At 43.5% G+C, this 11,455-nt stretch overlaps 1 protein-coding gene across 3 annotated transcripts in view; it reads left to right on the forward strand.

Moving 5' to 3' along the window:
- The window catches only part of arhgap5 (Rho GTPase activating protein 5), a 59,484-nt gene extending 50,526 nt beyond the window's left edge, over nt 1–8,958 (forward strand). For all 3 annotated transcript variants that reach the window (XM_040137266.1, XM_040137267.1, XM_040137268.1), the window contains exons 6-7: nt 1,593–1,698; nt 3,810–8,958. In XM_040137266.1, the coding sequence (XP_039993200.1) occupies nt 1,593–1,698; nt 3,810–4,128 (425 nt within the window). In that variant the 3' untranslated portion in view covers nt 4,129–8,958. The remainder of the gene's footprint in view (nt 1–1,592; nt 1,699–3,809) is intronic.
- Nucleotides 8,959–11,455: the final 2,497 nt, after the last annotated feature.

The raw sequence follows: 11,455 nt of genomic DNA on the forward strand, positions 1-11,455 counted from the left end.
GATTTGCAGAAAAAAGGTCTGAAGGTTGAGGTATGAAAGTTATTTATCTAGTAAAAAAATCTTTGCTAAATCCAGTCTTTCGAATGTGAGGATTTGCTGCGGTTCTCCATTTAATCATCACTTTAAATGAAATATATTCTCAGACAGAATATGCAGTTTGAAGACATGACTTAAGGCCCTGGGGGCTTTTCGTGTGCATTTGTCAGTGTTCTTGACAGTTTGGAGATTTGATGATTTGATTAGTTGATTGAAAAGAATCAATAAATTCTAAATTAAGGAAACAGCTGCAGTGTGAGGCACTTGGAAACATTTTAACTGATGTCATCAGCTTAGCTGGAGCGGGAGTAACAAACAACTTGAACAAGCCCATAAGGAAGAACAGTTTTTAGGTCATGGAAGTTCTGTGTTTAAATTCTGGAAAGTCTTTGAAAAGTCCTGGAATTTATGACATTCATGACCTCACGTTACAGGGTGATTAGATAGACAACATTTTGTGATCCCTGTCAAATCTGCATTAGGTCAAAATGTTTAGAGGTGAAAGTACATACATTGCAGAAACAGTAGTAATAGGAGCCCACAGACAGCAACACATCACGTATGTCAAATAGACGTATATCAAAAATAAAATTGTCACTTACATGAAAGGAAAAAAAAACATTAAAATATTGAACATCACAGAAAAAAAAAAAGCTATAAAAATACACGTGTACGATTTAAGGCAATACAACTGTTTTGGCATAAATTCTGCTTTATTAAATTCCTATAATCGTCATTGAGGTGTTAAATTCTGCCTTTTTTTTTCTTTCTTTTTTTCGCGCTGAGGGAAAAGTCAAGGATGGTGTTGTACTGGACTGCACCATGTATGTATACAGACAGGAAAAAGTCTAAATATATTGCTGTGACCTCAGTAATAAACATTAAATTTACACACGGCGTCAACAGGACTGAACATTATGAGCTTCGCAGGGTTTACGGCAGAACTGCACTATCAATAATGACGTGCCCGGTGGGTGCACATCGCCCCAAGCTGAAGGTCAGTAGAACAGTAAGGGTTCCTTGTGTTGTGTTTCTGGTCTGCTCAGGCCTGTAACTGAATAATAACAGCTCAGCCTACAATCACCTCCTTCATGCTGCTGTGGCTTTTTTAAAATCTCTACAATAAAATGCAAACGTGATTATTTTCATAGTCTGAAAAAACTGTTTTGTTTTCAACCAGTGCAGAGTAAGACGTGATGCAAGGTAGTATTGTTTCTGCCCACAAGGCTTAGTGCTGGTGTGTGTGTGCGTGTGCGTGTGCGTGTGTGTGTGTGTGTGTGTGTGTGTGTGTGTGTGTGTGTGTGTGTGTGTGTGTGTGTGTGTGTGTGTGTGTGTGTGTGTGTGCGTGCGTGTGCGCGTGCACGCGTACATACATACGTGTTTGTTTGTGCAGAGCGTGGGAGCTGCTCTTGGCAGCCATACAGCCTTTTGTTTTCCAGAGAGTATAATTTCCGTTCCCAAGAGAGAGTGTGTGTAAAATGTAAAACGCCTTCTGTCTTCTCTCCCTGTGTGTGTGTGTGTGTGTGTGTGTGTGTGTGTGTGTGTGTGTGTGTCAGAAATCGTGGACTACATGGAGCGTCTGCAGGTCCTCAGAGAAATCGTGAAGAAGTTTCCCCCTGTCAACTACCAGGTCTTCAAATACATCATCACACATCTCAACAGGTAAGACACAAACAAACAAACACACACACACACACACTCTTTGCACATATAAAGGATAAACATGTTGTTTATCCGTGTGTGTGTGTGTGTGTGTGTGTGTGTGTGTGTGTGTGTGTGTGTGTGTGTGTGTGTGTGTGTGTGTGTGTTTGTATATGTTGGAGTTAAATCCTCAGTATGAAGCTCCAGCAGCAAGTAAACACCTCAGCGCTCAAATGTACGTACACCTGTGGTGACAGTGAACACGTCGCAGACTTAAGAACGTCGCAGGATGTAAACGATGCAGTTTCTACATCAAGCAGACACATTCTTAGTGGTTGCCACAGCTGTGATTTTTTTACTCAACATTAGTACATTAGCACTGAGTTTTGAAGTACTCTGACTTCACTTGAGTATTTCCATTTTTTGCTACTTTATACTTCTATTTCTCTTCATTTCAGTCGAGGATATTTTGCTTTTTACTCCGCTACATTTATTTAATAGCTTTAGTTACTAGTTACTTTGCAGCTTCAGATTTATTAATACAAAATATAATCAACAAATAAAAGATGACATGTTATTAAAGGTTAAAGGTTCTTTGTTGATCCCCAGTGGGAGATTTGCAAGGTGCTGATGAAATATTCAGGTTCCTGTGCCGAAAAATGCTCATAAACTTATAACATCAGTAAATTGGCAGCCCTGACGATGACGATCTGGGAAAGAGACTTTAAATTTTGCATTGAGTCTGTTTTAGTTCCATATTTTGCTTTAGTATCATATTTGTACTCAAAATTCATTCAGATGAAGTCATTGTAAAGCTGAAGTCAAACAAGTGTGGCAGACTATCTTCACTTGACTGGTACGACAGGTCTGGACTGCTCCTACATTTCGTTTGTACCGAGGAGAAAACTCTTGAATACTGGAACAATGATGGATGCCTCAGCTGCAGTTTACTGATCTGGCTGTAATTTGTGGAAACGTTCCTGTGCCTCCTGAATTCATGAAATATACACGTGTCATAACGTCGCGCGTCACGCTGAGAGTGGCGCGGCGTTAAGTTGTCGCGTCGAAGCGGAAACCGAATCCCTCGTCGTGTTCAACAAATCAGCCGACAGGCTGTACGACGTGACAGTGTGACAGAATTAAACGACAGCTGCCACGAGTTTAATAAATGCCATGAAAATTTAATTAATATCCAGCCTAATCGTGATGTCACGCTCCATCAGTTAATAGTTTAATCAGAACATTACTCAGCTGCTGGATGTTTCCGTGTAAACTGACGCAGGCTGGAAACTGAGCAGCTGATGAAGCTCCGATAACACAAAAATCATTTTCCCTGCTCTGCACATGGAGCCCATCTTAGTTCCACATACAGATCAGTCATTTTAGTTTTAGTATTCATGCTGAAATTTCTTCATTTTTATACTTATTGATACAGGACATTTCTGACTTTCACCAGTCATATCGTGATGTGATGATCTCATTGTGTTGTCGCTCTACAAATTTCACTCCAAACTAATGATTCTCAGCGAACCGTAAATAAAGTCTAACCAGTTACTCTCTGATGAATCCTTCACGAAGCAGCATCAGACCCTTGGCAAACACTGCTGCTACTTCTGCCACAGCAGCTGCGAGGCTCATCGGCTCGTAATGGACAAGTGTCGATTTTAGACATCAACCATTTTTCATCGGTCATCCATCCATTTTCTGCCTCTCTCCCAGGTCCAGGCTGCATTAATTACATCAATTACATCGTGAGGAAGAGTTGTTATATATTGCTGCATCAGTTGGTCGGGTTATGATTAGGGTTAAAAAGAAGGTATTTCATTGTTTTCTATGTGGTAAAAGATCTTAAAACGTCTGAAGTCTGATTAAAAACCTGCGACAGACCTGGATTTTTTTTTTTAAAGATACATGAACCTTTTTTAAAAAAAAAAAGGTGCGTTTTAGCATTTTAGCTGCCATGGACAGTGTATAGTGAAAGAGAAAAAAATAGTAACGATTGACCGATTGGCGCCTGAAACCGGCTGCACGCCCCTTGATCTGCAGCGACCGTTGCCACCAGCAACAGCCGCTGCAGATGCTGCAATTTGTCCGTTCTTAAAACGTTTCGCCGCAACTGTCTCCTCCCGCAGGGTGAGCCAGCACAGCAAGACCACACTCATGACGGCCGACAACCTGTCCATCTGCTTCTGGCCCACGCTGATGCGGCCTGACTTCGAGAACAAGGACACGCTGTCCACCACCAAGCTGAACCAGGCCGTCATCGAGTCCTTCATCGTGCAGAGCGACTACTTCTTCCACGGCGGCGAGGTGGCCGAAAGCTCCAGCAGCGAGGGCACGCCGCCGCCGCACTGCCACAACATGGTGGAGGCCCTGCTGCCGCTGCAGCTGCCCCCGCCCCTGCAGCCGCAGCAGATCCAACACACCCTGCCCCCCGACCCGCTGATATAGGAGCCGGAGAAGCAGGCTGGGAAATGGAGTCAGGGCGTATTTGTCTGTGCTGCCAGCCGCTTCCGGCCAACAGTCACCTGGAGGTCGTCTTCTGCTCTACAAAACGCTGGTCGGCTGTTAAAATTTAAGAAAACAAAAACCTGGTTGGTGAGTTTTTTTTGTTTTGTTTTGTTTTTTTTAGGGAGTCAGCCGCTGCCGTTTGTCATCGACTTTGAGGTGAATGAGCTTTTGGTTTTAGAGACACGTCCACCGTTTGTTGGAACAAACCTAATCTGTGAGATCTGCTCACCCTGCGAGGTAAATCCTGGATTAGAGAATCACAATCGGACGCCACCTTTTGGAGCTAACATTTGGACCTGGCCGCCCCCCTTTTACGATACAGAGACTGAAAATAGTTGATAAATGAACCGATTGGATTTGGCACATAGAGACAACACTAATCGTTTAGCAGGGTTGGACTCCGGGGATTCGGAGGAACATCCGGGGCAGATAGATTAGAGATTACCCTCCTACCTTAACCCTGATGGAATAGCACACTGGGGTCCTGAGCAACTCCCTCTGAAGCCCCTGCTCCTCTCCCCTGCTCCGGTACAAGAGAAAAGGGAAGTTAAAACTTAGAGTCCCCGCGACTGCAACTTAAATCAACCTGATTTTGCCGACTGGTTGACTCCTTGGCCTATTTGACTGACTGGCTACCTGATTCGTTCACAGACTGTTTGCGGGCTGACAGTAATTCACGGAGTCTTCCTGCAGATCTCCGCGTTTCAGCACGGGAGAACGTTTCCTCAGTCAGTCAGCAAGAGGAGGCCAGGGATCATGCGCCAGACATCAAACAGGCTCACAGACAGTGGATGTGTGGTCTCGCTGCCTGGTAGAAATGTAAGAAACGTGGCTTATCTTTTGGTTTTCTTTTTGGGGGGGGGGGGCTGGTTTTAAGTACTAAAAGACAAAATGAATTGACCCACTACATGAACTTTGACTCCCTTACAGGACAGCACATGCACGACTTGTGTCAAAGGTCCCACAAGCCAATTTCATGTCCGTTTGTTAGTTTATGTTGTTATCATTTCGACAAGTTTCTTTTTTTTTTTTTATATATATTTTTTTGTAACGTTTGATTTCTACCCAGTTTGTGTGTTGGTGCGTGTTTGTGTGTGTGCGTGTGCGTGTGCGTGTGTGTGTGTGTGTGTGTGTGTGCTGATGACGATGATGCGTGTGGTGGTGTATCCGTGTGAACTGACCTGGGGTCTGTATTACAGCCAGTTTGTACCTTCTCTGCAGAGGGAAGGGGGGATTCAGGAGGTAAAAGGAATAAAAAAAATGTGGACCGACGGACTCGTAACGCTCCGTGCAAGAGAATCGGACTTTATGGACTTCGCTGCGAATCTTCCGCTAACTGTTTCGTCGCTTTAGAGCCTCTAACTCTCAATGCAATGGCTGATGTCTCCCGTTCTGAAGTGACGACCCCCCCTCCGACCCCTCAGCGACGGCACATGAGCGAGGAAACCACTATGTTGCGGTGCATTCTGGATCCGTTGGGTTCGAGGAGGCGTCTTCCGTGTTCGAATTACTTCCTTCGCTTTGCGGAGGACGCTCCCCGCTTTTTTTCATTTCTACTTTGGTTCTCCTGTTCTGTTGGTTTGATGGAAACGAAAAATTGCATGTCTCTGTTTTTGCCACTTAGTGAAAAAAAAAAAGAAAAGAAGTTTAAAGTTTAAAAAAAAAAAATGAAATGAAACATTTTGAAACTTTGGTTCAGATCTGCATCGTTTTAACTGAACCTTTTCGGTTTCAGGGGGAACATTCCCACAGAAAAACTCCAGGAGGGGGTTTCATTGTTTTGCATTTCTTTCCTTTCTGTCATGCAAGAAATCAGCTCTTAATATCATATTTTTGGTTATATGTTGAATAGTTTTCCCTAAATAGAGGAAAGAAGTATATATAAGTATATATATATAAAAATTTATCAGCAGCAGAGGTTGCTGATTTAGTGAAATACCACAGGGTACTGGACTATAATCTGTCAGAAGCTATAATCATATTTCTTTGTGGTTCTGATGGTGTAACTGAAACCCATCTTTTTTTTTCTTTTTTTTTTTTCTGATGGTGTGTGTGTGTGTGTGCGCGTGTACGTGTGTGAGGAGGGGAGGGAGTGTGATAAAAGATCGGCAGGTTAGAATTCCTCTCTGGCCCGTTTTGAAAGCGAAAAGGAAAAAACAAAAACAAAAAATCCCTCATCGCTTTCTTCTTCAGTGACACTTTTCAGGCAGAGCGAAGGCAAAACCCCCGAGTTTACACAGACATAAAACTCCACCTGGCTTCACCTTCAGCTTCTCCTCCCCCCACTTTGTTTTGTACATCTTTTTTTTCCCTTCGGCGCGACCCTCGGAGAAGCATTTTGTCATCGTGGTGCGGGATTTTCCAGAACCTTCGGACGCTCCTCTGTCAAACGTCTGCCTCGTGATATCATGGATTCTTAATCTGTTTCCCTCGATGGAACACAGATCATAGTCAGGAATTCTGTATTGGTAACGGCTGATTTTACAGGTCCGGGGTTTTACTAATGATTTCCATTAAGTTTTCCGGAGAGAACTTTGTCATTTTCAGTGGTGGGAAGTATTTACTCAGGCACTGTGCTTAAGTAGAATGTTGAGGTACTTGTACGTATGTTTGTTTGGAAGCTAATTTATACTTTTACTCCACTACATTTCAGAGGAAAACGTTGTACTTTTTACCCATCTACATTTATTTGAAATACTTTTGTTGCTACTTCTACCTGAGTAAAGGATCCACAGACTTCCACCACTGGTAACTTTGGTGTTAGTTACAGGGAAAATGGAGATGTGTGTTCGGTCGGCACGGTTCTGATCATTTAACTTCAGTCAACTGCTGACATAACCCAGAGAGTGTTTTAACCAGGACACCGCAGCCTTTCTTTAATATAAATAGAACAAATCTTTTTTTCCCTCTAGTAAGAACCAAACCAAATAGTTCTTCCTCATCGTCCTCCCTAGAAATCATCTGGAAAATTACAGATCTGTTAAATGAGGCGTTGCAACCAACGCATCTCCTTGTTCAACTTGTAACAAACTAAAAACTTGTTTTCACTCACATCGTCCATATTAATGTTACTTTCAGTTATTTGGTGCATTTCGACGCCAAAATGCGTCTCTATTGTTCTTGTGTTGTACAAAAAGCCCGGATGAATCTTTTTTTTTTTTTTCTCATGCAGCTGACGGAATAAATTTTGATCCGGATGGACAGAGGAGTCGTTTTATCTGTTCAGGAAAATAACTTCAAACCTGCGTTGAGTGCTGTTGTTAAGCGCCGACGGGATTTAACGTTCAGACCGTCAAAAACTGAGGCTGGTTCACGGGCGGGTACAAACCGCTCCTAGCACAGTTACACAGCCTAGGTGCTGAAGTCATGTTTCAGCAAGTAAAAAGGGTCCAGCAGGGACGAAATGCAGACTTTTTACTGTGTTGTCGCCGACAGTTAAGGATGAAATGGTGAATTCACTGGGAAGTTCCAGTACTTTGCCGTATTTTTACGCGTATTCGCACAAAACCGCTGCCCCGATGGTTTCAGACACTTTTTTTTTTTAAATCCAGATTTACCGTTTTCTTGAATGTCTCTCTGTGTACGTTTTTTTTGCGCTGCGGTTTCGAGCCGCTGCTAATTACACAGACTTGGGTTAACTTCCCCTCGCGACCTTCTGCGGTGCCACCACGTCATTCCCAGAACTCGGCATCCGTGAAACGGATCGGTTTGTGTTGCCACGGCCTAGCGAAGGCTGGAGGGGATCTGCCCGGCTCTCCTCAGAGAACGGACGGACAAACGGCGAATAACTTGAAACGCAACATTTGTTTCCCGCCGTTTCTAAAAAGTTCCAAAGAGAACCTGAAAAGTGTCAGCGATGTGGGATGAATCCATTTATAGAAAACTGTTGAGCGAAGGTCCGTCCCATTTCAGACATGTCTCCTGTGTCCTCACTCCTGATAAGGTCATTGAGATTTAAGCTTTTCCCTTTTCTTTGTTAATTTAGTTTTATTTAACTGTGGATATGAGTTTTACCTCAGAAAACCCAGTTTATTTTCCACTGCCACTGAACCAGTTGGTTCTACCGGTAATAAATGACCAGATTTTCATCGTTGAAATGATTGATTAAGCAAATTTACCAGACATTTGCTGGTTCTACCTCATCAATGTGAGGATTTGCCGCTTTTTGCTGTTTTATATAATATTAGATTTTAATAATTTGGGGGGTTGGACTGTTGTTTGGACAAACAAGCTATTGGAAGACGTCACCCTGGCCTCTGGGAACTTTTAATTTGCTAAATTAATGATAAATGGATGGTGAAAACAGCTGTCGGTTGTTTCCCTGCTTCCCACAACTTTGACTTGGAATTTTTTTTTTTTTTCCCAGAAAAAAAGGTTATCAGACGCAAACTTTGAAGGACAGAAAAGGAACGAGGCCAGCGCCCCAACGTAGAGAATAATTTTCGATGCTAATTCGAGGAAAAGGTCGTACTGAAGGGAAAGGAGTCTGTCTTAACATGGCCAGAAAATTAAATTTAGCGGAATCTAAAGGGCACTTTGAAGGGGACACATGTCTGGAACGGGACCCGCTGCAGACAAATGAGAGATCATTTTCCTCTGGGATGTGAATGAGGGGCTGAAGGGCGTGTTAGAGGGGATAAATATTCAGAATGGAACGTAGCCAAAAGCCCGTTTTAAGGTTTTATGCTGTTGGACTGAAGAGGACATTGAAGGGCGCGAACGGCAAGTGGAACAGAGCCAAGAGCATCCTGATGCACAAACTCAAGTTTTTGGGGGGGCGGGATGGGGGGGTGGGGGTGGGGGTGGGGGGGTGGGGGTGTTCAGCAGCTGCTAGATAATAAAAGATTAAGCTGTTTGTCTGTAGTTCTCCATCAATCAGTCTTGTTCTACTTCGTTTTTTATCATTTTGTTGATAAGATCTGCTCTCATCCAGTCACACCGGTGTACAAACCAACTGACTTCTAACGTCATCCGCTGTGTATTATAGTAAATAAAAATGATTTTCAGAAATGAAAAACTCTAAAACAAGTTTCTCTTTGTTTTGTTTTCTCTCCATAATGTTTCCAAATAAAGTTTCTTTTTTCCAAAGCTGCCATGAGTCTTTTTTTTCTTTTCTCCTCCTTTAACCGTATTTGATGGGTTTATAAATAAACCTGTTAGTTTTTCCATTGCTCACTGAACTGTGACATTTTTCTGCCTTACGAGGACTGACAGATGTTGCCCGCGCTCTTTAAAACAATAATTTCTACAGAGGGGTCAGAGGTCAAGAGCGGGACCAGAAACTTGCTCAAGGACACTTCAGCAGGGAGGAGATCAGAACTTTGATGTATTAAAGTCCTCGTACCAGCAGTCAGGGTGGAGAGAGTGTTGAGATCTTTAACTTGAGTAAAAGTAGCAAAACCCCTGTGTGATAAATTGATAATAATAATAATAATAACAAATGTATTTATATAGCACCAGAACCACAAGTTCCAGTGCACAAAGCAAAAAGAAAAATGACCAGAAAATGTTAAATAAAAGTAGGAATAATAACAAAGTGAGGTTAAAACATAATTTCTCTAAAACACAGAATAAAACCATAAAACTGTCCAAGAGAATTTTAGTCCTGAGACGTTTTTCCCCTTTTTAAACTTCCCGAGACTTAAGAGATAAAACCATCCAGTATGTCACAAGAAAAAGCTAAAAAAAAAAAAAAGAATATGATTGTGTGAATCCCATCAACCACATCACGACCCCTCAGATTTACCTGGTGACCCTTGGGAGGGGCCCCACCCCTAGGTTTCGAACCGCCAGCCTGAACTACCGTAGCCGCGTGCGAAGTGCTAGCTGCAACGGTAAAATGCCGATTACGCATCAGAGCATCAGTATTAACAATCTAACCATAACACTGAAGGAAGGGGGGGTTGGAATGCAGGACTAATACTAGTAATGGAGTATTTTTACCTTTGGTGTAATGGTGCTTTTGCAGAAGTGACAGTTGCACCAGGAAAAAAAAAATTCAATGTAAAATGTATTTCAAGCAGCAGAAGTAAGTAACATTACTATTATTATCATTATCATTAGATTGTTTTTATGCATTAATGTTTTAGAAGCAGTTTTATTAGAAGCACGAAATGGAGGAATCAAATAAACCTAAAGTGTCATTATGAAGAATGGCCCCATTTTACACGACAAGAGCATATTTAAGAAGTTTACATGCTGTTTAACAACACTGCGTTTTACACTGTACAAAATAAAATCTCGTGTGAAGTAACTAGTGACTTTATGAGTCAGATGACTGTAGTACTTAAACAAGCCGTACTTGATTACTTGATTACTTGATTACTGAGCAGGACGGTAGCACCGCCGGCTCCGGCCTGCAGCCGCTCGGACGGTGGGAAGGTGACGCGCCCCACCTGGCGGACAAACGCCGAACTGCACAGCACACGTTAAAAACCAAAACCCCGGAGCCGCAGGGAAACAGGCGGGGAAGCGCTGCTGCTGTTCGCTGCCTCACGGTCGCTCTCTCTCTCTCTCCCTCTGCACAGCGCGCCTCGCCGGCCTCCCTCCAGACCCCCGTCTCAAGATGTCCGCCCGCCGCTCCGCAGTGCGCGGAGACGCGCAGACTGGGTTCCTCGGCGCTCTGCTCGTAGCTTTCGCGTCTCGACACCCGCGGTCCGCGGACGCCGAGGACACTTTGTCAGCGGAGACGTCCCGACTTCCGTGGTCCGTATGTTCGTCGACAATCTGGGAAGACGCTCTCCAAAGTTTTGCGCACGCGTTTCCGAAACGTCGTCGGGCTGCAGGAGAACTGGAACCTGCCCGAGCTGTGGAGTTGGAGGCGTCGACGCAAACAGTAGAACCCCAACCGTAGTTTGTCCTCGTTCCTGAAGGGTTATTTTGATGTGTTTTTATATATGATCTTACTATGAGACTAAAAGAAAGTGGCTTGTGGTGCTTCTTAAACTCAGGTGCCGGTGCTGAACAGAGGTGTTACTCCGCGAGGAATGCACCCAAAGACACGTGGTTGTCTCTATAGGTGACAAACGACCCCTTCTATGGAGGCGGCAGGACAATTTGAAAAACCGTCCTTGGGTCCCGTGTAGTGTCTCGTCTTTTTCTACAGATAAGTCGTTAAATGGGGAGAGTCCATCATGTCCAGAGTGAATCGTCCGTACGAGGGAGGCACGTACCTGAGGAGTGACGGAGGTCTCGGCCAATAAGAAGATGACTGTGCCGACAATGTTATTTACTTTGTTTAAACCTGATACCTGCTGGACCAGGGAGA

This window comes from Xiphias gladius, chromosome 10 (assembly GCF_016859285.1).
Source record: "Xiphias gladius isolate SHS-SW01 ecotype Sanya breed wild chromosome 10, ASM1685928v1, whole genome shotgun sequence".
Taxonomy (NCBI): Eukaryota; Metazoa; Chordata; class Actinopteri; order Istiophoriformes; family Xiphiidae; genus Xiphias; species Xiphias gladius.